This window comes from Microtus oregoni, unplaced genomic scaffold, assembly GCF_018167655.1.
Source record: "Microtus oregoni isolate MIOR12 unplaced genomic scaffold, Mior012 000028F_ref0000031, whole genome shotgun sequence".
NCBI classification, from domain to species: Eukaryota; Metazoa; Chordata; class Mammalia; order Rodentia; family Cricetidae; genus Microtus; species Microtus oregoni.
Genome location: NW_024543087.1, coordinates 27,134,889 through 27,162,613, shown reverse-complemented (window position 1 = coordinate 27,162,613; position 27,725 = coordinate 27,134,889). Strand labels below are relative to the sequence as shown.

Sequence of the window (27,725 nt, the reverse complement as noted above, 5' to 3'; positions counted from 1 at the left end):
TCTTGGTACAAATGTGAACTTCGATGCCTGGTGATTTTTACTTTAAAATAAATTTAAAAAAATAAAGCAAAGAGCAAAGGCAACTTTGGTAAACCACTATTATTTATATGAAATAAATAATAAAGGCCTTGTCAAGAAATACTACATGAGGACTACACAGTATGTAAAGGGCAATGAAAACATAGCACCCTGGCAGCATGCAGTTAGTTATCTGTTACTCTCGAATGCTGCTAATAACCAACAGCTTCTTTCCAATCCTTACTTTACCTCTCGGACACTGAAAGATCTCATATTATGTGATAGATATTAAGCTCTCCTATTCCTTTAACTACCTTCTGATAACGCCTTATCAGTGTTCACTGGGGACTCTTTATACCTGAATCCCGCCTCATTTGCTCCCAGGTACTTTTGTTCAATCCAGAGCAGGTCGTAATTCTAAATTTTCTCTTGGTCCCCATAAGATTATAAGTGCCCCCAATCAGCATGAAGTATCCTGGAAAACTACGCCCACGTTTCTAAAAAAAATTGTCTTTGTTTAGAATGTTGGTTAGAAGTTGTTATGGATAATGGTTAGTAGAAAATCTAAACAAAGATTTGATTCAGAGTTCTTATTTTAAAAAAGGGGGGATGCTGTGGGACAATGGTCTGTACCCTGTCTCTTGTATTTTAAATAAACGCTGATTGGCCGGTAGCTAGGCAGGAAGTATAGGTGGGGTGACCAGGCAGGAAGTAGAAGCGGGGCAATGAGAATAGGAGAATTCTGGGAGAGGAAAGTCAGTCTCCAGTTGTCACCCACACACAGAGCAAGCAAGATACAACTGCCTTGCCAAAAAAGGTACCATGCCACATGGTTAACATAGACAGGAATAATGGGCTAATTTAAGATGTAAGAAAGAATTAATAAGAAGCATGAGCTACTAGGTCAATCAGTTTATAATTAATGTAGACCTCTGTATTTCTTTGGGACTTAATGACTGTGGGACCGAGTGGGACAGAAACCTCAGTCAACATCTGCTGACTTTCAATAAGCTCTGAGGCAGATAAGAATTTAAAACTATGGGAAAGAACAAGTACTCAGTAGTGAAAGTGACAAAAGCTAACAAATTGTTACCGTTCAAATCTGGAATCTTTTCCCACAGCTCATGTATTTTAACGTTGGTCCTCAGGTAATGTTGTCTGGGGAGGTTTAGTGCCTTACTGACAAATAGGTAACTGGTGCAGGCATCTGAACCCTAGTTTTTGTCCCATTCCCCTGCCCCCTAGTCAAATACCAGGATGAAACGGGCCACTTTATGCTCCCAGTGACAAAGATTGGGTCACCCCCACTGCTGTGTCTTTCTCTGCATGATGAAATCTTTCACAACTTTAAATCAAAGCACATCCTTCCTCCCTCAAGTTGTTTCTGACAGCTATTTTGTTCTAGTGATGAGAAAAAGTGCAGGTATATATACATCTACAAATACAAATGTGATAGATCAGATCTAATGGTGCATGTTGTAATACCAGCTACTAAAGAAAATGGGGTAGAATGACCCTTTGATCCCACCAGTTCAAAACTAGTCTGGGAAATACAGTGATATGATCTTAAAGGAGGATGAACAGGGGTAAGAGGTTGAAGAAGTGGTTAGCAGTTAAGAGCAATGACTAATAATACTCCAGAGGACTTGAGTTTCATTCTAAGCACCCACATTTTACAAATATTTTATCTTGATAATCCCAATACTCAAGAGACAGAGTCAGGAGAATCTCTGTAAGTTCGATGCTAGCCTGGTCTACAGAGTGAGTTCCAGGACAACCAGAGCTACACCAAGAAACCCTGTCTTGAAGAAAAAAGAAACATATATGTGAATTGTACCTACCTATACGAAGATCTCGTTGTAAAACATTCTTATCATAAACATAAAACGACAAATACTGGAAAGTTCTTGGAATCTCAAAGTAAAATTCTTCACTGAAATATGGTCTAGAGAGAAAAGAGAAACCTTACTATGCCAAATAACATACATCTATTACTATTAAATAATCCATTACTACTACTATTAAAATGGTACTGTTAAATAAAATCACACTCAAATGTCACTTTCAATAAACATCAATGAAATTATAAACTAAAATTCTTTAGAAAAGAACTTCAAAAACCCCAAAATTACTCTCATTACTGTTTCAGACAAATTGCATACAAATCAAGCTGAAGTGAAAAGACCCCAGGTGCCAAAAGAATTCTAAACATATAGCTTTCCAGAGGGTCCTGTGGACAGAAGAACCAGTTAGACCTAAAAGAGAGCCAAGAACAAAGTCATTCACATTATTATCTTAGAAAAATGTAACTACATAAAGTTGTTTTGGTCATAATAATACATAACATCTAAAATGGATAATGCTATATAAAATATTTTTAAATGTATTACAAATACAGAACATTAAATATTTTCAGCATCTTTCCCAAATTATTTGTATATTATATATTCAAATCTGATCTATGGAGGTTGGTGGCTTTGGATAAATTTACAATCCTGCGCAGCTTCCATTTCAATCAAAATATAGAACACTGTTACCACCCTAGTACCTTACACAAACAACTAGTTTTATGGGGGTGGGGGAGTCCAGGGCCTTGAACCTGGGGCTTTGCATATGCTAAGCAAGTACTCTACCACTGAGCTATAATCTTAGCCCAGTGATAGTATTTCTTTCTGTGTGTGTGTATATGTGTGCACATGTTTGCAGGTGTGAGTGTCTTCCTCAATCTGTCTCCACCTTATGTTTTAAGACAGAGTCTTTCACTGAGGCTGGATCTTCCTGTTCCTTCAGGCCCAGCTCATTTTCATGCCATGGCAAACAACTTTTTATACGGATGTTCAGGATCCAAACTCAGGTCCTCAAGCTTGCACAACACACACTTTACTGAGTGAGCTACCTTCCCACATACTTTGTGTGTACGTGTACATGAGTATATAGATCAGCAGTTAAAGTCGAGCATCTTCCTCCATCTGTCTCTACCTTATTTTTTGATATAGGGTTTCTAGCTGAACTGTAGCTTACTGATTTGGCTATAGTGACTGGCCAGCAAGTCCCAGGGATCCTCTTGTCTCCACACCCTCAGTCTTGGGATTACATCACTGTGTTTGGCTTTTTACATAGGTGGCGAAGTATATAAAATGAAGTTATCAATGTTTTTAAGACAGCACTTTGTAGACTGACTCATCATTGCTGGGGAAGAGGCCTGGGAGGTTCCACGGGCAGTTAATGGCTACTGGAAAAGGGAAAATCATTTCTTCAGTGGTGTAGTCATTGATTAGTTGCCCATGCTCCAGTAAATAATGTTCTACCCATGCTAATTAAACAAATTAAATTAAATTAAACTCAATGGGTCATACACATACACAAAAAAATATGAAAATAGGAGAACTTGTCAGAAGGAGTTCAGAGGATGTACAAGGGGTATGATTTAAGAGATAACACACCCACATAGAGAATTGTTGTGGGATATTTGAGCAAACTGTGCAAAGATGTGTCACAGTTTTTCCTTGCCTGCCTAAGGCACCTGACTGGTTTAATAAAGAGTTGAATGGCCAATAGCTAAGCAGGAGAGGTTAGCAGGACTTCCAGGCAGAGAAGAATGAATCTAGGCATGTGAGAGAGACGCCAGGGAGACATGAAGGGTGTTGGACATACAGAATGGAGAAGAGGTAAAAAGTCAAATGGCAGAATGTAGATTAACAGAAGTGGGTTAATTTAATTTATAAGAGCTAGTTGGGAATAAGCCTAAACTAAAGGCCAAGCTTATAATTAATAAGAAGTCATTCTGTCATTATTTGGGGCTGGTGATCCCAAAAGAAAGTCCAACTACACAGAATTTTCAAAGATTGAATTAAAAATAAAACCTATCTCCCAGAAACTTCCCTTGTACCCTCTGCAATTACTCCGCCACACTGTGAGTCAACTGGTGAAAGTTCTATCATTACATTACTGGCTAAATCCTAAGAGTGATGAAAATAGTGTGTTTTCTTGGTAACTAGTGGTGCTCAATCTTCTTGATGATTAATGGTGCGCAATCTCTTTTCATGTGTCTCCAAGGCATTTCTATATCATCTTTCATGAAATATCTGAGTCTACTAATATTTTAAATTTCTTCATTATTAAGGGTTTTGATTTGATTTAGAGATTTTTAAAAGCAAATATCTTACATAATTCTTTTGGGAATTCTACAGTACTTTCTGATTTATAATTAAAAGTATTAAAAACTAAAAATAAAGAGCAAAAAGTCAGGGAGTCGCCATGATTCTCCCACTCCAGACAGACGCAGGTTAAGATCATTCCTGGTAAGCCAGCTCGTGGGCTACACAGATTAATAGAAATGGGTTAGATCAATATGTAAAAGCTAGCCAATAAGAAACTGAAACTAATGGGTCAGGCAGTGTTTAAAAGAAAAAAAAAAGAGCAAAAAGAAACAATTCAGAGGGAGAAAAAGTTAGAAAGACCTACTATGTAGTTACTTTCAGCTGGATCACAACTTATATAAGTATTGAGATTATAATAAAATCAAGAAGAGGAAAGGTTTTTAATATTGTTTTGCCCCATTCTAGAAGTAAAAATTAGAAAGCACCCAGAATCCAAGAATAATCTAACTAGCTATACTCAGAAGTGCCTACAGTACTTACATTGCTAACTTTAAATTATCTTTCAAACTGATTTCTTGTTTTTTAAAGGTGGACAAAGAAATAAAGGAAACTGATCTCATCATTTTCCATTATACAAAAATTCAGAAAGGTTAAGGATTAAAAAATACAAGCTAATTCTGGTAATTTTGATATATAGGGTCACATATTACAAACTACAAGTACTCAACTTATGGACAACTACTATTTAATTTTATCACTGATTACTTTATGATATAAAATTGTAACAGACTAAAACTGAAATGATTTCAAGTCTCAAATCCCAGCTGTTCTTTTAACTTTCTTCATTACGTGACAAATTATTCAGCCTTTTAGTGACACTATTCCATCATTCATAAGTGTAAATAAAAAACATGTATAAATTTATATGCACAAATGTGAAAAACTCAAAATTCTAAATCAATATGGGCATATGACTAATGACAAAATCTTTGAAGTATATTACTCCCAATCTTTTGGGGCTACTCTTTACTCTCTTCTGAGGGTGGAACAATTTTGAAGTCAGAGAACAACCAACCAGTGGGAGTTGGTTCTCTCTTTTCAGCATGTGGGCTCTGGGTACTTGCTATGGAACAATCTTTGTACACTGTAAATATGTATTGCTCTCATTGCTAATAAAAAGCTGATTGGCTGATAGTTAGGCAGGATTTGGGGGGCAGAGAGAATGCTGGGAAGAAAGACAGAATGAGAGAAGTCATCAGCCAGATGGAAAGAAAGCAGGTATGTAGAACATGTAAAAGCCACGGTCTCGGAACAGCATATATTAATAGAAATAATGCAGCACTCAGGAGGCAGAGGCAGGCGGATCTCTGTGAGTTCGAGACCAGCCTGGTCTACAAGAGCTAGTTCCAGGACAGGCTCCAAAACCACAGAGAAACCCTGTCTCGAAAAACCACAAAAAAAAAAAAAAAGAAAGAAAAAAAAAGAAATAATGGGTTAGTTTAAGTTGTAAGAACTAGTTAGTAATAAGCCTAAGCTATCAGCCAAGCATTTATAATTAACAGTAAATCTCTGCATGGATATTTGGGAGCAACATCTGAGACACAGAAAAACTCCGACTACAGGTACTGAACTCAAAATGTCACACTTGACAGCTGACAGACACCTTTACTGACTGACTAAGCCTCTATATTGGCCTACTTTAATTTTATCTAATACCTTCCTTATGAAGAGTTCAAAATCACAAGAACCAAAACACATAAAAAGGCATGCAGAGGGATATGCCTATAACACAGACATTTCAGGGGCTGAAGTAGGAGGAGTAAGAGTTCAAGGCCAACCTGGGCAGAGGAAAAAAGAGAGAAGAAAGGCAAGATGGAGAAAAGAAAAGAGAAAGAAAAAAACAGAAAAGGAGACACAGGCAAACTTCAGAGGAAAAGACAGGTAAGTTAAGGAGGGGGGGTAAAGCAGTACTAAAACATATTCCAGAAATCCAATGGAATGAAATACATTATGACAACAGTTTCATTCACCAACCGCGCTTGTTTCAACCCCAGAATCCACAACTGCTTTGTCTCTGAAGACTATCCTTTTAGCAGTTTGGTGGTGGTGGGATTTTTGATTTTTGTTGTTTGTTTTGAGACAAGAGACAGGCTCTCACTATGTAGCCCTGATTGGCCTGGAACTTTCTATGTAGACCTGGCAGGTCTCATAGTCAATGGAGTTCTGCCTGCCTCTGCCTTCCAAGTGCTGGGATTGAAAGCATGTGCCATGACAAGTGACTTTAGCACAATTCTAAATCAGAATAACAAACACTGCACCAAGGCAGAGGAGGCAAATTAAGAATTTGTTGAGATACTTTCAAAGATCTACCAAAGGCTAATTCCCTGATAATATACTAGTAAGTTAACATGTATGAAGTGTGTGTGTGTGTGTGTGTGTGTGTGTGTGTTTGTTCTTGTGTATATGCAGGAGTAGGGGTGTGTGTAGGTCAGAGATTGACATCAGGTAGCTTTCTCAATCATTTTCCAATTTAGTTTTTGAAATAAAGTCTCTTGATGAACAATTTGGCTATACTGGCTGGCCAGTGAGTTCCTGGGATCCCACCTCCATGTCCTCAGCACGGTCTACAAGTGGTAGCTACTGCACCTGCTACTCACATGGGTGCTGGGGTGGCACACCAGTCCTCACACCTGCGCATCAAGCATTTCACCAACTAAGCCTCCTCTCTAGCTCCAACTCGTGTGAATTTTAAGAACTAATTTATTCTTTGGAGAAATAAAATGATGCATTTTGAAGAAAACTCAAATAAATAGGCAAAATTTAATCTAGAGAACTGACTAAAGTATTAACAATAGTTATTTTCAAACATTTAATAGTGTCATGTAAAAGATACACTAAATTTGCTCCAAAGAAAATCTAAGAGACAGAGCTAGGACAATTCAGAAGAAAAAAAAACTTTGTAAGGCAGTGAAAAGCCACATGAAACCAAGCACTACACTGATGTCATTCTCACAGACAGATGAGTAAACAGAACCCAGAACTGAGCAAGTGCTTGGTACATGGCTGAATATCATTTTAATAATCATTAACCAATTAAACATAAGCACTTTCTGTGTCAGAACAGTTCAAAGACCAAGTAGACTGCTTAGGAAGCACGAAATTCTGTGACTGTAACGTTATTAAGCAGATGCCTCATGACCACTTGCCAGACCTACTGCTAAGGAGCCCAAAGTTTTTAAGCCCAGTTTACTGAACATTCAAGACCCCTTCAAATGCTTACATCCTGTAACTCTAAAAATAAATTCATAATAGAAAAGAAAATCTTTAAATAAAAATATTAGTTTTAATTCAAGAAAGTCAACTTGATAAAAATCTGGAAAATACATAAACCCATGAATATATATCAAATGAATGGTAATTTCTTATTTTTTACCAACCTTAAAGACTTTTCAACAACCTGGGTACGATAAACTTCTTCTTGGTCCAAATTTATAGTGCAGAAACAATCTCTCATTTTGTTAGGTCCAAGATATGGCAATAAATTTTTTGCTTCATCTGTTGGCACAAAAAGTTTAAATTGATGTTAAATATCTTTATATATATCACCCAAGGCTTATATATGAATCCAGTCTGGAAGAAGTCATAACACGGAGTAGAGAAAAAAGCAACTAGTGGTCAGAGAGTCAAGGTGGTCTAAAGAAAGCCTTTTCCGAGAACTCTGCATCAAAGTGTATTTTTTTAATTGTAAGAAAAAACCTAAGTGCTTAAAAACAAAAAAGACTGAAGGGAGGAGCCATATATAGACACATGGGGTCATGACACATCACTGCATCCTTCCTCTAGGAGAGAAAAGATACTCTCTCCATTCTGTCCCACCAGTACCATCTCAAGAATTTCCCTGCAGTCAATGCCTTTTTCCTGAATCAGCAATTAATTTTCTTTTCTATCAGATTTCTCTCATCAGCACATAAATAACATTTCCCAATTAAAACAAACAGAAGCAAATAATCATCCTGTAAAAGAGACTACATGTTGGTTTCCTAGCCACCCAGACCAAGGGAGACTGCACACTCATCTCCTGCCACCCAGATCCGAAAAATCACACAGAAACTATAGTAATTACAACACATCTTGACCAATAGCTTAGGCATATTCCTGGCTAACTCTTACATCTTAAATTAACTCATTTCTGTTAATCTGTGTGTTGCCATGAGGCTGTAGCCTACCAATAAGGTTCCAGCATCTTTCTCCTTCAGCAGCTACATGGCGTCTCCATGACTCGGCCTTCTTTTTCCTTGCATTTATTTTCGTTTTCCTGCCCAGTTCTATTCTGCCTTGCCATAGGCCGAAGCAGCTTCTTTATTAACCAATGGTAATAAAACATATTCACAGCATTCAGAGGGAAATCCCACACCATCTTTAATCCCCACCTCTTCTCTCTTGCCAAACCTTCACTTCTAGACTGCCTTTTCACTTTCCATCCATTCTTTGGCTCTAATAATCAGTTTCTGATGCCAATGTGAAACTGAAACTTTAATCAAAGTCACCAGTGTCAATGAATGTTGGCTTACTAAATCCTCTTCTTACTATATCCACCCTTGCAACATCATTTAAGAGTGAACATTTAACATGCTCCCTCTTCTTGGATTCCACAACATATTATTTCTGGCTTTCCTCCTATGTCTTCCACTCTGCTCACCCCCTTCTCACTACAATGCTGTAATTGCCTTGGGGCTCAGTTCTAGAATACCTCTTCTTTTCTATAAACATCTGTAGCATTTAGTATTAATGCTAGTGGCTCCCAGGCCTGATCTTCCCTCCTCCATGCTAAACTTAAACATCCTCTGAATATCCAGTAGGTATCTCAAATTTAACAAGTTCCAGAAAAACAATCTTATTTCCTCTTCCACAAGCTCTTCCCTTGATCTACAATTATTTCCCTCTCTCTCATCATCTTCCTGCCACTCCCTTATACATCCAATTCATTAGCAAATCCAGAAAATCTTTTAAAAGACAAAATCTAAAATCCAATTACTTCTTTCCTTCGCCAGTATCACACAAACCCAAGCACTATGACTTTATGTCCAGACAAGCATGGCAATATCTTAACTGGTATCTTTGCTTCTATTACTCTCCTACAATCTATTCTTCACCAAAAGATGTGATCTTTTCTTTTCAATGTTGGGGATCAGACCCAACAGATGCATGGTAGATTAAGTGTTCTGCCACATAGCCATAATTCAGACCAAAAGTAATCTTTTCATCAGATTCAAGCCAGTCACTCCTCTGCTCCAAATCATACAAACTGTCTGAGAATAAAATCTCACATCCACCTGGTCTACAAGAACTAGTTCCAGGACAGGCTCCAAAGTTACAGAGACACCCTGTCTCAAAAAAACAAAAATTAAATACATAAATAAAAGTAAAAAATAAAATTTCATCTCTAAATCATGAAGCCCTAAGTATTCCTTCTGACCCCTTCCTCTTTTGTTCTCCTGTGTTCACTTTCCCCCATCCATCAGCCCTGTCAAATTTAGTATGAGTTCTTCCTGGGTCTCTCTTCTCTTTACATGGCTGGTACATTTTTGTCATTCAGGTCTCAGCTCAAATGACACTTGTCAGAGAACTTTTCCCTGATTAATCTATTTAAATCAGATGATCCTGCTACCACATTCTTTCTGTTTGGTCTCCTTGAGAGCATTTGTAACTGGCTGAACCTCTGTTAGAAGTTTTTGCAGCTCCAATATGAGGCCTGAGAACTTGCTAATGCTCAAGATTTAAAACAGCAAGCATTGTACTACTGAGCAACACCACAGCCCTTTCCACTGTGACCTCAAAGTCATTCCTGAGAATTCCAGTCAGCCTTTTTAGGGAGCCTAGGGGGAGGGGCAGCACATGCACATTAGGTGTGGAGTCAGTGTGGAATCCAGAAGACAATTTCAGGAGCCATTCCTTAGGAGCTGCCCACTTTTTTGTTGTTGGATTTTTTGGTTTGTTTTGTTTGGGCACAGGGTGCCTCACTGGCCTGGAAATCACTAAGAGGTCTTGGGTCTGTAGACATGGCTCAGTGGGTGAAAGCACTTGCCGTGAAAGTCTGATGACCTGAATTAGATCCTCGAACCCACGTAAAGGTGGTAGAGGAGGATGACTCCGCAAAATTGCCCTCTGACTTCCATATCACCTGCATGTGCGCGCACACACACACACACACAGAAAGAGAAAGAGAGAGACAGAGACAGAGAGACAGAGAGAGAAAGGCTGAAGAGATGGTACAGTAGGAAGACTGCTTGTTGCTCTTCCAGTGGACTGGAGTTCTGTTCCCAATCAGCTCACAACTAACTGCTTCTAACTCCAGCTCCAGGGGATCTGATACCTCTCCTGGTCTCCAAGGGCACTGGCACACATATGTCATGCACCTACATGGATATACATGCATATCTTTAAATAAAAATAAATCTTTAAAATAGTGTATTTTAATTCAAAGCACCCATGTACTTGTCTCTGGAAACTATTTCTTATAGCATTCCACTATAGTTTGAGATATAATACTTGAGCAAGCCAACTGAAAAAATGATTTTCACTTCCATTGTAATAAATAAAAAGAAATAGGTTTAAAAAATAAAACAAAGGCCGGGAGGTGGTGGCGCACGCCTTTAATCCCAGCACTCGGGAGGCAGAGGCAGGCGGATCTCTGTGAGTTCGAGGCCAGCCTGGTCTACAAGAGCTAGTTCCAGGACAGGAACCAAAAGCTACGGAGAAACCCTGTCTCAAAAAAAAAAAAAATAAAATAAAACAAAGTCTCTAAAGAGACAGTAAAAGTAATATAAAAGAATACACAGGCATAGATTAAAGGAGTAAATTTAAAAAGCCACGTAAAATGGAATATACACAGAAAGTCTGGATTATGTATATTATTGTGTTTTCTTTAAATTTTTTGACTGCAGAGAGACATTTGTTTTGGGGGGCTGCTAAGTTAAACCAACATAAAGGTATCTTGACTTCAAAATGTGGGTCTAAGGATAGATATGTTGCTTTAGAAAAGAGGTTCTGCTTTTGTTTCCACAAAAGACGAGAACCTGTGGATTCCTTCCACGCTAATGTGGTTTGATGGAACAAACTCGCCCTACCAAAAGGTCTCTGTAAACCCCAAAAATACTTCACTCACTGAACCTGAAGCTCCCTTACTCAGTTAGATTTAACTGGCAGCAAGTCTCAGGGATCTGCCTCCCCACAGCTGGAATTATAGCTGTGCACTGCCACATCTGGCGTTTTCTCTTTGGGTGCTAGTGATCAAACTCAGGTTCTCATGTTCACAACACATGCCAAGGTACTGTAAATATACAAAGGCCCTATAACAAAAAGTATACATTTGATTGTATTTATGACTGTCACTATTTCCATCAACAATGAATCAAGGTCAGGAGGTATATCATTCTCAATCAATTGTTCCCCATTGCAAAGATGAGGACAGCACTCCAGGATAACTTCTTTCACTCCATAATAAATGTTTTTGTTCAGTTCTTAACCAATACTCTTTAAGCACTTTAGCTTACATTATGATTTAATGCATAACTGTTAACTAAATTTCCTTTAAAGTGTCTTAAGTTTCTTTTAAAGTGTCCCCTTTTCAAACGTTCAAAGATGAGCAAAATAAACACTTCACTAGAGTAGTGGCTTGAAAGAAAATGGCTCCCAAAGGGAGTGGCGCTATGGAGATGTTGCTTTGTTAGAGTAGGTGTGGCCGTGTTGGAGGATGTACGTCACTGTTGGGATAGGCTTTGAGGATTCCTATGCTCAGGATTCCACCCAGTGTCTCAGTCAACTGCTTGTTGCCTCCAAGATGCAGGACTCTCGGCTACCTCTCTAACACCATGTCTGCCTGCACACCGTCATGTTCTGCCAAGATGATAATCGGCTGAACCTTTGAACTGTAAGCCACCACAATTAAATGTTGTCCTTTCTAAGGGTTGCCATAGTCATGGTTGACTCTTCACAGCAATAGACACCCTAAGACAATCAGACATTTTTTGTTTCAAGGATATACTGCAAGTTGGCCAAAATATCTTCACATTATATGACAGTGGTTTTATCCAATGAATAAAATGTAACTTTTCCCTCATCACACACACATATATATGGTGTGGTGTATGTGTGTGTTTTTCTTTTATTATTCGGTTGGTGTTCCTGTTGGAAGGATGAGACAAGGACTTCCATGTTGACCTTGGACCTTTTATTTTGCCAGGGATAGACAGGTAACCATGAACTTCTGGTCCTCCTACTTCTACTTCCCAAGTGCTGGGACTCCTGTGCCACCAGTTAGCTGTTATTATTTTTTGCTATTATCATTTTTTAATCTTACTTTATAATTCTGATGATCTTTAAATGAATGACATTTATATGGAGGATTTTTCATTTAATGGAAGATTTCCATTATCAGTTACTATTTCCATTGGCATTTATTATCTTGCTTTTAACTGTTTACTTTTTGACAATGGCAAAAAGTGACTATCTCCTATAAAATTAAATTTTCTCCCATCTCCTTAGGTAGTTATGCAGAAGCTACCTTCTCAATGAAGTCCTTCTTGACTACTCTCATCCTCTGTCATTAAATGTGGTACCCACTCCTGTTTATGTTTATTAACATGCCACATACTAGATACAAGGGACCTACTTTTAACCTTTAGAGTGCTGACACAGATCAATTTATATTAAAGAAGAAATTTACATGTAACTTATTTAAATTTATTTATTTTGGAGAAAAAGTCTCAGTAAGTAACCTTAGCTGGCCTAAAACTCTAATAATTTTAACTTTTAAATGCAGCATGTACAGTCCTGAGTACAGTCTCCAGGGAAGCTACAAGAGGGCACCAGATAGCCCTAGAGCTAGAATTACAGGCTGTAGAGAGCTGCCACCCATATGCGTCCTGGGAACCAAACTCAAGTCCTTCGGAAGAGCATGTGCTCTTATTTGCTTAACCACCATTCCAGTCCCAATGTTATTTCAAAGCTTGTCCTCCCTGTGTAGATTGTACAATAACTCCATGTGGGCAGGGAGGCTTGCTTGTACCTAGATCCTACCATGTAATTTCTTTTATTTGGGAAACAAAGCCTCTTACTGAACCTGGAACTAACAAGTTTGACTAAGCCTGGCTAGCCCCTGAGCCCCAGAGATCCTCCTGTTCCACCTCCTCAACAAACCAGAATTTTAAGCATATACCACAACATCTGTGCTTTTTTGTTTGTTCTTATGTGAGTTGTAGAGATCAAACTCAGATTCTCATGACTTTGTAGCAAACATTTTAACAACTGAGCCATCTTTCTAGCCTACCATATAAATTGTATCTAGCACTAGAATATCAAGTTGTTCAACAGAGACTTTGGTATGTATGTGTATGTTTGGGGAACATCCCATCTATATATTTCTATCAATAGGTTGTATTGTGTACTTATACATATCCTAGGAAAAGATACTACCAATATACGCTATCTCTTAAATATTTGAATGCCCCTAAGAATTTTCTCAATGTCTCATTTCATTTGCTTTAACACATTTGTATAATAACCCTATTAAGCAAGCAATACAGTTTTAATAAAGTAAATCAGCAGCAACAGCATCAATGAATAAATCACAGTCAAAAGCTATAGTATGACTGCTTTTCCACTCTATTCTTAAATTCCTTCTAAAATAGTAGTTCTGATACTCTATCCCTATCTGGAAGAGATTTGGTAAACTCAGACCTACTTCAAAGCATACCTTTAATACAAAGAAGGACAGGAGTCAACACAGATCCTAAAGGGATTAACCCTCAAAGGAAATCAAAATAGGGCAGGGTCCCGGACAAAAGAACACTATGAAAAAGACTATTTGCAGTGGGAAAAGGGCAAGTCAAACCACAATAAAAGCTAACATTTATTTAATAAATAATATATATTTCACAGTAGACTTTTTAAGAATGCCATGTTATTTTAGTTAATTTTTAAAATAAATCTTTCAAGTGATAAGTACCTTTTTCAAAATATAGACATTAACACTGGAAGAAGACTGCTGCAGTAGGAAGACAAATCTGGAGCGGCAATTAGAGGAGCATCTTCAAGGCAGCAGTGAAGACGACAAACTGAGGAAGCAGACAACAGGGGGAACCTGAGCACACGGGAGGGTTTGACAGAGAACCCAAGATCGAGACCTCAGTCCTAACTTCATAGACAACAAGGATTACTAAGTTTTTGAGTTTTTTATTTGCTTGTTTTAGTTTATGTTGAGACAGGGTTTCTCTGTGTAGCCCTGGCTGTCTTGAAACTCGTTTTATAGACCAGGCTGGCCTCCAACTCAAAGATCCACCTACCTCTGCCACTTGAGTGTTGGGATTAAAATCAAGAGTCACTACCACCAGGCAAGGGTTACTAAAAGTAACCCTTTTATATGGTCTTGCTGTGGAATAATGCTCTTGTACACTGTAAGATTTGTCACTCGAATTGGTTTAATGAAACTCTAATTAGTCAGTAGCCAGGCAGGAGTATAGGGGACCAAACAATGATGGGAAGAAGGGTGGAATCCAGAGTCACGGGTAAGCACAGAGAAGCAAGACGAGAACGCCACACTGAGAAAAGGTACCAAGCCACATGGCAAAGTATAGACAGAAATATGGGCTAATATTCCCTATGGGAGGGGCTTGGTCTTGCCCAAATTTAATGTGCCAGACTCTGTTAACTCCCCATAGGATCCCTTACCCATGTTGGGAGGAGGGGATGAGGGATGAGCTGGGGGTGGAGGCGAGGAGGAGGTGAGAGAGAAAATTGTGATTGGAATATATAATGAAATATTAAAAAAAAAGAAATATGGGTTAATTTAAGCATAAGAGTTAGCTAGTAACAAGCCTGAGCTGTCAATTGAGCATTTCTAATTAATATAAGCCTCTGAATGTTTGAGAACAACCAGAAACTTCTGTTTCCACAGTTTACTTCAGAAAAATCTGACAAGGGACTTGAACTGAAGTAACAAAAAGCAAAGAGTGGAAAGAAAAGAATGGAAGCAATACTCTAAAGAGAGAATTCCGTGAACCTGGTATCAACTGGCCTGAGTGACATAGGATATGCTATCATCACAACAGAAATGTCAAGCTAAGCATGTAGTTTTTACATAGTGAGAAGATATGACCCATGTCAATACCATCATCCGTATCTTTACAAAAAAAAGAGAATATACATACTTAAAAATATACTGGAGGAGCTGGAGAGATGGCTCATCAGCTAAAAGCACTTGCTGATCTTGCAGAGCACCTGAGTTTAGTTCCTGACACCCACATGATGGCTCACAACCATCCATAACACCAGCTCTAGGGCTCTGGCACCCTCTGAGGGTGTGAGGTACACATGTAGAGCACATATGCACATATACATACATACATACACATTCCAACAAACAGCATTTATACACTTGAGAGTACATCTTTAAAAAGTTAAAAATATTAAATATATAAAAATATGGACTCATGTTAAGAAGCTTAGATAAGATTGAAATGTCACCTAATTATATAATACATAGTCCTAGCTATGATATGGTAATATATAATGAAGTCTTTAAATTTTTCTAATTTTAATTTCAATTTTTGCAACAGGGCAATTCTAAAATAATGAGCTATAGCATGAATAATAAAACCCAGACATAGATACTGTCTCCAAAGATCAGAAAAGAAAAGCAGCCAGCCATTAGAGAGACCTTTTACCTCTTTATCAACCTTCAGACCGAAACAGTGAGATCCTGTCTCCACGGATCCTCAGACTTCACACTCCACTGAGCTCCTGCCTCTTCCCCTGTATAGTCTTTTCTCCACACAGCCATATCATTCCTGTCTCCACTTCCCAAGTGCTGGGATCACCTTTGTGTGAGCTTTCTTTCTATTTTAGACAGATTCATCTTAGTGTAGCTCAGTGTGGTCTTGAATTCACAGAGATCTGTCTGTCTCCTGAGTCCTGGGATTAAAGGTGTGTGCCACCACTCCTTGGCCAGTATGGCTGACTAGTATGGCTGCTTTGCTCTCTGATCTTCGGGCAAGCTATATTTACTAAAACACAAATAAAATACCATTATAACAAGTGGTATTGACAATACAGCCAGTTAAATGACTGTGTTTTAAAGCAGACAGTTGGGTTTCAATATAAGCTTTGGGCACTTAACAATCTGTTATGTCCTTAGTTTCAACTTCCTGTGTAAAAAGAGATAATACTTAGGACGGTAGTGAACATTAACTGTGGTAAAGCCCTTGACACAATATCTAAAACAAAGAAAGTACTTAGTAAATAGTAACTATCAATATCCTTGTTTGGCTAGAGGTTCTTAAAAATTAACATCTACAAACAATTCCCTTATCCAAACCACTAGGTCCGGATCAAAGATAATGCATAACAGCTGCAGCTATCTGCACTGTGATATTAATCACCTCTGACGGAAGCTTAGTCTAGAAGAAGAAGTTAGGAAACTACTGCACATGAAAAGGCGAGTTTCACAAGATATTGCCAGGAAGTGTCCATGGGTTATAGAAGTATGTTACCAAGTGCAAGAACGATCTTCCTGTGGTTTGCCTTGCCCACTTACAGTGTCAGTGTTGAATGTGTGCTGGTTTCTATGGTTCTTACAGCCCCTTTGCAAGGTGAGAAAGCAAACAGAGATTATGGTGTAATCTCTGCTGAGGCAGGCCATTGGTTCCTGCAGTTACATGATGCTTAGCAAGGTTCATAAGGCAACCTAGAGAGCCTGTAATGGCAAGCAAAAGGCTAAAGACAAATGGTGGAAGAGCTGGGGCCACAAGGACAGGCCTTACAGGGGCTGTAACTGTTATCTTTGGTAATGGAATTCTTACTAGCCCCTTTTCAAAAGCAACAAAGCAGTACCTGATAACAAATGCTACATATCCCCCTCTCTGTATAAAAGGTGTGTATTTATTAGAACTACTCAAAAGCAAGAAACTGCAGTCCACAGCGGAGAACTCAGTGGCTATGGTAACACGTCTGCAGCTCCAGCACTCCAGCTAGACTGAGAGTCTGCGGCCAGCCAGAACCACATAGAGAGATTTCACGTCAAAAAACAGTAAGTAGGGGGAAAAAAGAAGAAAAGGAAGGAAGGGAGAGAGAGAGAGAAACGAGAAGGCAAGCAAGTGGGCAGAAAACCCACAAATGCAGAATTAAGAAAACAAAAGACTATTTTATGAATCCCTAGATTCATTTTTACTACATTTGACAACATTCTAACTTTATTGAGTATCCATTTCATTAGACCACGGTTAATTTAGAGGTAATCACCAAGTCTTGTCAATGGAAACAAATTCATTCCAATATACTGGAAGACAGGCAGCCTGGTGGGAAAAGACATGAGCCTTGTCAACAAACCTGCTGAGACCTCGTCTTACACTGCTGAAGAGCTCTCTGTGGCTGCATCTTTAAAGTCAAGAACAACAATCCTCTACATAAAATGAAGCAAATTTAATAACCTGCAAACTATCCTAGCACACTACCTGAAAAACAGTAAATATCCAATAAACATGGGTTCACTTCCCCATATGTACTGAGGAATTTTTTGTTTTTGGGTTTTTTTTTTGTGTGTGTGTGTGTGTGTGGTTTTTTGAGACAGGATTTCTCTGTAGCTTTGGAGCCCATCCAGAACTTGCTCTGTAGCCAGACTGGTCTCGAACTCACAGAGATCTTCCTTTGCCTCCCGAGTCCTGGGATTAAAGGTGTGCACCACCATTACCTGGCCCAGGAAGTTTTACATAAAGAAGACTACCCAAATACACAGGTTCAAAATTATTGAGGACCTTCAAATATAAACATCCCTCTGGAAGTTATTAACTTTTTGAAAAGTCAACATTTTTAGCATAAACAACTGATCAAATAGGCAAACTATATAGGAATCCTTTGTATTTTTAAGTTTTACTTTCTTTAAATTATGGGATTGGCACATACTTCTCTTGAAGACCTGGACTCAGTTCCCAGCATCTACATTAGAGCGGCTCACAACTGCCTCTAACTCCTCTGGCTCCCAGAGGCACCTGAATTTATGTATACATTATTAAATATAAATCTTTAAAATTGTCAAAAATAATAAAAGGGGAGGGCGGAGGGCTAGTGAGAAAACTCAGCAGGCAAAGGCACTTGGTGCTGATTCTGACAACCTGAGCTCAGTATGAAAGACCCACACGGAGGGAAAGAATCAACTCCTTCAGGTTGTCCCTCTCCCTCTCCCTCTCTCTCTCACACACACACACGTGGGTGCCCCTCTCTACAGAATTACATACATTTATACATACACACACTAATAAAATTTACACACACACACTAATAAGATTTAAAAATAGAAAAGTTGATATTATTAATTTCAATGTGTACTTAAAATGTTACCAAACTTGATCTTACATAGAGAATTCAAGTCGAATTGTGACTCACAGTATCTGACTAACACTTCATTTGTACAAACAGAAATGTTTGATAATATCTCCAATACACTTATACTCTCTATTAAAAATCAAGTCATTACAAGGAAGACTAATTCCTGTTGCCACCACTGAAAATAATAATCAAACTATACATCTTTTAAGACATCTTTTTAATAAAATGTATCTATTAGTTTACAGAGAAAAGCTCATTGTCCCGAGAGTTGAAAAGCAGACTAAGGGACTGGACTGTAGCTCAGTGATAGAAAGCTTAACTGGCATTTGTGATGTCCCAGGTTTGATCCTCAGGACCACAAAAACAGATTAGAGGGATGGATGGCTAGGTGAACAGAAAAATGGATGTATGGTAGAAATATATACATTTATTACTTTAATAACGCTTTTTCCCCACCCAATGATACATTTTGGGGTCATTCTAATATATATGTACTTCATTCTTTTTAACTGCTACAGTATATATGTATGAACAGACTATCTACTTTCCTGTTAATGAACACTTTAGTTATGTCTTTCTTTTTAAACAAACAAGACCAACACAAAACCTCTTTGTATGGGCCTGTAGGATAATATGGTAGAAGTAAAAACACATAGGAAAAATACATTTAAATTTTAATAAATACTACCAAAATGCTATAACATGGTTTTATAGATTTAAAATCACAATAAAAGTACAAAGTATGTTTTCCTACGCACTCATTAAATACTGAAAGAAGCAAGGTTTCCATCTTTTGTAAATGGTGATATATTCACACAATTGTTTCTCTGATTTCTTTTCTCTTTTCTTTTTTTTTTTGGTTTTTCAAGACAGGGTTTCTCTGTGGCTTTGGAGCCTGTCGTGGAACTAGCTCTTGTAGACCAGGCTGGCCTCAAACTCTCAGAGATCCGCCTGCCTCTGCCTCCCGAGTGCTGGGATTAAAAGAATGCGCCACCACCGCTCGGCTTCTCTGATTTATTTCTGTTCAATTTCACCAGCACTTTCATATATTTACTAGATAATTTATTTTCTTTTGTGAAGTACTTTTGCACATATTGTTCCAGGGGCCTCTTTATAAAAATCTATATGAAGCCTAGACACAGTGATGCAAATCAGAAATCTCAGCACATTCAGCGACTACAGGAGCCAAGAGGATCATCATGCCGACGGTGGTGGTGCACACCTTTAGTTCCATACTCAGGAGGCAAAGGGAGGCAGATCTCTGTGAGTTTAAGACCAGCCTGGTCTACAGAGTGAGGTCCAAGACAGGCTCCAAAGACACATACAGAAACCCATCTTGAAAAAATGAAAAACAAAACAAAAGATCACCACAAATTCAAGGTCAGCCTGGGAAATATAGTGAGAGCTCACATTTAAAATAACATACAGTAGCCAGCGGTGGTGGCACACATCTTTAATCTCAGCACTCGGGGAGGCAGAGGTAGGCAGATATTCAAGGCTAGCCTGTTCCACAGAGCAAGTTCCAGGATAACCAGGGCTACACAGAGAAACCCTGTCTTGAAAAACCAAACAAAGCAAAACAAAAGAATAAATAAATAACATACAGCTGGGCTAGACACAACTTGGTGGTAGAGCACAAAGACTCTGAATTCTTTCCAGTACTCTACACATACACACACACACACACAACATACACACACACATACACACACAACATACACACACACATACACACACACATACACACACACATACACACACAACATACACACACATACACACACACACACATACACACACACATACACACACACACATACACACACACATACACACACACATACACACACACAACATTTGTTATTACAAAGGCAAAAACAACTTAAATGTCCATCAATAGGTGCCTGGTTAAATAAAATACAATACATCCAGATGAGAGATTATGCATATTACAAATATATTATTTTTAATGAGGATATGAAAAAATCTTCAAGTTATATTGAAAAAGAGAGATGCAAAACACACATATTTTGCTTCTATTTCTCTGTGGTAGAAAAGCCACAATGCACAATTGTTTGTAAGTGCTTAAATAATCTCTAAAAGAATACAAACTAAACTGGTAGACACTCAAAATGATGATCCTAGAGTCTGGGTACCAGAAGTTTTTAAAGAACACAAGCAACACTGATGGACAGTCAAGACTGAAAAGGGTTGAGATAAAGTCTGGCATAAATAAGTAAACACCCAGGTTCAGTCTCCACATAATGCACACCCTTGGTTGCATTGCTCGTCCTATCACTACACAAAATTCTTCATCAGGAACAGATGAACATGTGTACAAAACTCAATGAAATTCTATCACTACTCTGAAAATCACCGGAGAGGGGAAAGCAGTCTTCAAACCTTACATGCAGCATATTTTCAACATTCATAGATAAGTCAATAGCATTCTAGGAGGAACCTTTGAGAGTGCATTCACTGTCTTACAAGTCATTAACTGTGTGACACTCGGGTCCCTGAACTCCAGAGTCTGTATGTACACAAGAACAGCACAAATGTTATCTTCTTTCTCTTCCAGTTCTAAAACTGTAAAATCCTCTAATCAGAGAATGAATGAAAACTTCTGCTTAGTATAAATCTTAGACTAGAACAGTGAGTAAAGACTTCCTCATCCCACTCACAACTTGAGACAAACTTTACAGTCCAAGGGACTGATATGCCCTCCCAGATACTCAAATATATATTACATACTACTACTGAATTAACCACTGGCCATAGAAAAAATGTTTAGGATTCAAACAATTCTATTAAGTCTTAGGCAAATTTCTTAAGAGCACTGTATTAAATGCAAAACAGGTATATTAACAAATTCAAGCATTAAAGCAAGTCTCTGATATATTATCTTAAAGCAAATGGTTCACTTCATAAAGCAACTATGAAAGGACTAGAAGGCATGTTTAAAGACACATCCAAACACCCATTTCTGAAGTAAAGAAGCAGGGTTCCTCAATCTGCTTAGCTCTTCTATCATTAACAGCACTATCAGGATATTAGGATCCACACTCAAAGTAAATTTTCCAACTACAGCTCACTGTTCTGTTTGTGGTTGCTGCTGTTGTTTTGGTTTGTTTAAGACAGGGTTTCTCTGTGTAGCTCTGGCTGTCCTAGAACTCACTCTGTAGACCAGGCTGGCCTCAAACACAGAGATCCGCCTGCCTCTGCCTCCTGAGTGCTGGGATTAAAGGCGTGCGCCACCACTGCCCTGCTCATATTTGATATAACCTTATAACATGCCATGGGGTGGGGGAGGGCAAACACAAAGACCTGAGTTTAATCCTCAGAACAAAACCCAGGCAAAAATATTGGGTGTGGAGGGTCATGTGTGTAATCCCAGCACTAGGATGGCAGAGACAGAGGGAGCCACGGAGCTTGCTCGTCAGTCAGTCTAGACTAATTACTGAGCATCATGCCATAAGAGAGGTGGGCACTGTTCCTGAGGACAACGGCTGAAACTGCCCTCTGGCTTTTACATACACATGTGCACACTTGCATGTAGACCTGCGCACACATGTACACACACATGCACACTCTTAAAAATGAAGCAAATTTAGCTAGATTTTTGATGATTAAAATACCACACATAACTAAATTCATAAAAATTTAATTTACATAAGATATTTCTTAAGTTAACAATAATACGTGACTATACAACAAAACTTTATTACCAGTTTTTTAAAATAAAATAGAAATATATCAGTAGGCAAAACACATAATCTGCTACTATTAAATAATTCCATAAAGCACATTATCAAGAAAATAGGATTAGAGTCTATAATTAAAGGCTATAAAATGATGGTTTTATTCTAGCTACATTAGTTCCACAGTCACTTCTGGAACTATTCAAAGAGCTCTCAGTTACAAAAACCCCTCTATGAACTCACTGAGGTTTACTCCTGTCCTCCACGGAGCAGAGGCTTAGCTGACTGCTCTGTGAACTTTACAAAGATCCCTTTCTCCTCAGTTCCTATCCATCTCAAAGATGGATTCTTCTTCCGTCCTAAATAACTCATCCTCTCATTTCAAATTTCTGACAATAATGAATTATTACCATGAGTAAACCCTTTAAATCCTTCCATTAAGTACTCATCATCTCGTTTCAAAGATCTGATAATAATGAATTATTAGCATGAATAATTCCTTTTAAATCTCTTCCTCTCAACTCTTGGGTAGTCAATAAAAAGTTTTGATTTATATCTTATTACCAAAACATTTAAACCTGCCGTGCCAAATAAAAACACTTCCTGTGTAAAGTATGATTTTAAGATTTTCTTTTCCAAGCTCCAGAGCCAACTAATATCAAAATTTATGAATATAGTCAGATAACAATTAAAACTCTAATTAATAAGTCAGCATTTAGAAAAATGTACCCCTTTTCCTAACGAGGCAACTTTGGCCTCAATTCAAACCTAGGCTAAGTGAAAATTCCAATTTTCAAAGGAAAAAAGAACTTTCTGAGAGATCCATGAAGTTTTCCTTTGAGAAAACTGACAGTTGCTAGTTTGTTCAGCAATACAGAAATCCTTCCACATCTAGTACTCTGAGACTATCCCCAGATAGTTTTCTAAAGGCCTGCCCTGTTCTAGTGAGACTGTTAAAAACAACAATGACAAAAATAAAACATAAACAAGAATGAATACTAAACTGAAAGAGTTCACAGTATAACAGGAACATACACAAATGATTTCTATAATAAGAAAATGGTCATGAACTGCAATATTGGTTTTCTGCATCAAAGCCCTATGGCTAAAAATGAGGGTAAGTTTGTCTGAAAGACTTAAATCACATGGAGCAAGCTTCTGAAGCATGTGTAGGGTTCTCTGATGTAAATACGGCAGAAGAAATAACATAAGCAAAATGGCTGGTGATAAAGCCCTGGTCCCACTTTGAAGATGATACAGAGAAGACAGAGATAAGCTCCCGGGTGAATGAGCCATCTAAAGTCACAGGAATATTACCTAACCAAGTCTAAAGCAGAACACAGCTTTCTGTGTACACCAGGAAACGCTGGTGCGTGCTGGACAAGAGCATCAGATAAGGCTTTATCTCCTGCTTCACTCCTTCCCAAGAGATGGCCCATGGCTGACCCAGCTCTTTTTTGGTTGTGGATTGGGGGTATCATCATAGCAATCCTGTGAGACAGATATTTTTACTATTCACAATTTACACATGAGACTACAGAGGAACACAAAGGTGTGAACAAAAGCTGGGAATTAAGTGTACATTCAATCCCAGTAGACTCATTACACCAGGCCCCTAAGCTTAAGCACTGTTAAGTGCTCTCTCTGCTCTCTGCTTTGTCAAACAGCCGTAAGTCATTCCTGATCTGAAAATATCAAAATCCTAAGTGAGTTCTTGGGTGACAATCATCTTCTCAGAGATCTCACTGTACAATACTCAAACACTTCACACAAATCTTCACAGCTGGTACCTTTATGAGCCAGGTATCTATCCCCTGAGCCAAAAGCCCGTGCATGTGTGGAGCCTTTCAAAACTTTTATAATGGACTTAATTGGACAAGGGCAGACTGAACAAAATGTGGTAACCAAAAAGGAGGTCACACCAAACCTGAAGATATAAATAAAAGACAAAGTCTAAAACCCTTCTTTCACCTGAAAATAGGGTGTAAGGGGGGGGGCATGCAAACTAGCTTTAGGTATGCCACTTACATCAAAGTAGTTCAGACCAAAAGTACTCCTGACTTCAGTTACTAAAGGCTCAGGGGACAGACAATTCGAAGATATCCAACAACTCTACCCCTTGAATACAGTTAAGGAAGCTGACCACTCAAAATGTTTTCAGGCTTCTTAGCATAGTAAACGGACCATGAGTCTATAACCCAAAATACTGTCTGCAATAGTAGGTTTCCTTAAACCGACTGTGTAAAGGCAGCTGTAAAATGGTTTCTGTCTATGTGTGTTCTTGTTCATGTGGCTGTGTACAGATGTGCATGTGGGTGCCCGAGACTCTCTACCTTTATCATTTGAGACACGGTTTCTCAATGAACTAGAAGCTCTCCTCAGCCACACTGGCCTGGCCAAAGAGTTCCAGAGATCTGCCTGTGGCCACTCTCCCGCTGCGGGGATTAAAGGAATGTGCTGCAAGCCTTCCTCTGCTACTCATGCTTTTTATAAGGGCTCTGGTGAGGAAAGCAGGTCCTCAGGCTTGCACAGCGGGCCCCTGACCAGCTGAGCCCTCTCCCCACCCTGCAGTTGTTTTGATCCATCAATCTGATACCATATACCTTGTGAAATCCATGGGACACAAACAAATTAGGAATGAGACACCTGAAGAAGGGTGCGGACTATCATCTAGCTCTAGAACTTCGATAATATATACATGGATCCATGCTCACTCTTCACCGGGATGGTTCAGAGCTAACGGCCAGGAATACGAATAGGAATGTTTCCTCTCAGGCGGATTTTTCAGCAGTCTAGGTCTCTAACTGCAGATCAGAGGCCTCCAAAGAGCCGTCTTGAATCTTACAGTACATCTCCAGGAAAACAGGCAGCTCTCAGGCCCTCCCCCCTCCCCCCAGGTTTTTCAGTATGCTGAAAAGCAATGGGGTGACACAGGTTATGTCACCATTCTCAGTACCTTCCCTGTCAGACCACCATCAGCCCATTTCTGTGACTTCAACACCTGCTGCTGTTTCTGCCACTCTCTGGCCCTCACCTTACAAAACCCACATGTCAGTTTCAGAACAGAGAAGAGCATCTCCTTGCAAGGTTCCCAAGCTTAACCAGCTCTCCATTACACCAGCTAAAAGGAGGACACAGAAATGGGAGGGGCTTTCTTTATTTAAATATATTTCTTTGCGAAACAGTCACACCATGACCGGGGCTATAAGCTGAGCAATTAAAAGATAACCCACCTAGGATGAAAGCAAGGTAATACTCTAGCCCCTAGTTAAACTGAAAATAACACTCCCAGGAGCTTAATGGTCAATTTCTGGGCAATGGGACTGCCTAAACCACGGGAATTAAGGTGTGTGTGTGTGTGTGTGTGTGTGTGTGTGTGTGTGCGTGTGTGTTTTAATTTGCACCCAAATCTCTTTGCCAAACTGTTCACAGGACCTTTGCTCCGGAGCAGGTCAGAGTAGACGGTGTCTATATCCTTCTAGAAACAGTCCAACCCTAAGGCTCAACTTCAACAGTGCGTATGTCACCCCCACAATACAATCTGCTTTTAGAGATTAGCCAGGCTTCCACAGACAGTGTCTAGTATCAATTCACAGAGAAATATAAAGAAGCAAAAATCTGGAAAGCCAGATCAATGTGGGGAGGAAATCCTAATTCACTGGGCTGTACCCAAGCATTGCATATATGCAAATACTAGGAGTAAGAAATATTAACTGTGAAAAGCTTACCCTTAAGAAAGTAACTTAAAATACTGGGTACTTAAAAGACTCTCACAAAGCATCCATTGCCACGGTATAATTTCCCAAGTTTTAATACCTAAAATATCTTCATTAAGAGTCCCAGGATCTCAACAGGGAATAAAAAGTGACATTTCACGTGTTTGCTCCTGGGGTTTTAATAAAATTCCAAATTCTTTTGAAAGAGAGTAACTTTAAAAAAAGTGAGAGAATCCAAAATAAGTTATAGCGTCAATATTTAAAAAGAAAAATTGCATATTCTGCTGAAGAAAGCGGTATTAGCCAGTCTAATACAAAATATAAACTATCTTTCGGGTTGAGGAGAGACACCGTGGAGCATGATTCCAATCCTGAAGGTACTGAATAATTTTTTTTCCAACAAAAGTTAAGTTTTATTGATTTGTCTTTCAAACAATGAAGGGGGGTTGTCTAAATAAGCTGGGGGGGGGGGGAGTCAATGCAATATCAAACGGGTCATTAAAAAGACTAAGGATCGCAAGGACAATCACACTAGCCGGTCCCCGAGTAAGCTTCTAAACTCAGCACCGCTCGCACAAAAGTAACAAATGCACGGGAAAGAATGAAGTGGGTTAAGAGCGGGCTGGATGACTGTGTTTTGAGACCTGCTCACAGGAAGCCACTACATCCTGCCCACAGTCCCTGTCAGTCACGCCGTCTCTCGATTCAAGTCCCCGCCGCCGCCGCCGCAGCAAGGTGGGGAGGGCACAGGTGTCCGGCCCGTGCTTCTCGGGCGTCCCGCTCGCCTGCTCGCCTCGCCTCGCCGCGCCCAGCCGACCCCGGGCCGCCGGCTTCCGCAGCCCCCAGCAGCCGTCTCGACCTGGCCGGATCCCCGGAGCCCCAGGGAGCCCGCACCCCCTCCCCAGCCCGCCGCCCGGCCCAGCCCCGCCCCGCCCCGGCCGGCCTCCCTCCTCCAGCCGCGCCTCCCCGGTAATTACCACGGGGCTCCCACCTCGGGCCGCTCCCGTCGTCCGCGGCCGCCCGCAGGCCTGCGTCCGAGAGAGGCCGGAAACTCGGCGCGCCCCCGGCCGCGCCCCGGGCTCCCGCGTCCAGGCCGCGCTCCAGGCGGCGCCCCTCACGCCCGCATGCCCGCCCGCCTGCCGCCCGCTCGCTCGCCCGCGCGGGCAGCTCCCCGCCCTGCTCGCGTCGAGGGGAGCCCCGACCCGCGCCGTCCCGTCGACGCGGCGCCTCCCCCAACACACCCCCATCCCGGCTCACCAGTCCCGGGCGTGCCGCCACCCCCGTGCGCGCCTGCCGCCCACCCTCAGCCGCGCCGCCCCGGGATCCCCTCCGCCCCCCACTTCCCCGGCCCCGCTTACAGATCCTGCCGCGCAGGCTCTGCAGCACTCGGACCTCGCGGCTGTCCTCGTCTCCCGTCTCGGGTTCTGCCGTGCCCGTGACGGCCGGCGCCTCGGGAGAAGCCGCCGCCGCCGCAGCAGCAGGCGCTGCCGCCGCCATGGTGCCGCCCGGCCCCTACCGCAGTCCTACCGCCTGCGTAGCCGGGCAAGGCGGAGCCCGGCGAGGCCTAGGCCGGATCGAGCCGCGCTCTGGCCCCGCCCCGGCTTCGGGCTGGCTCGCCCCGCCCCTCGCGCCGTGCCCGCCCGCCTCGCCCAGCCTCGCTGGGACCCTGCTCCAGCTCTCGGCCTTGAGTGGTTGAGTGGGGCGGGGAAAGGCTCTGAAACCCCCACCGGGAGGACAACTCTGGCCCTGCTGTGATTCCCAGAACCCTGGGAATCGGGCGTACCCCACGAACGGACTTCCAGGTCCCCTAATGT

General features: G+C 40.4%; 1 protein-coding gene across 1 annotated transcript in view; it reads right to left on the bottom strand.

Moving 5' to 3' along the window:
- The window catches only part of Rasa2 (RAS p21 protein activator 2), a 97,159-nt gene extending 69,684 nt beyond the window's left edge, over positions 1-27,475 (bottom strand). The window contains exons 1-3 of the mRNA XM_041677311.1: positions 27,270-27,475; positions 7,556-7,673; positions 1,860-1,963 (exon numbers count right to left, since the gene is read on the bottom strand). Coding sequence (XP_041533245.1) covers positions 1,860-1,963; positions 7,556-7,673; positions 27,270-27,408 — 361 coding nt within the window. The 5' untranslated portion in view covers positions 27,409-27,475. The remainder of the gene's footprint in view (positions 1-1,859; positions 1,964-7,555; positions 7,674-27,269) is intronic.
- Positions 27,476-27,725: the final 250 nt, after the last annotated feature.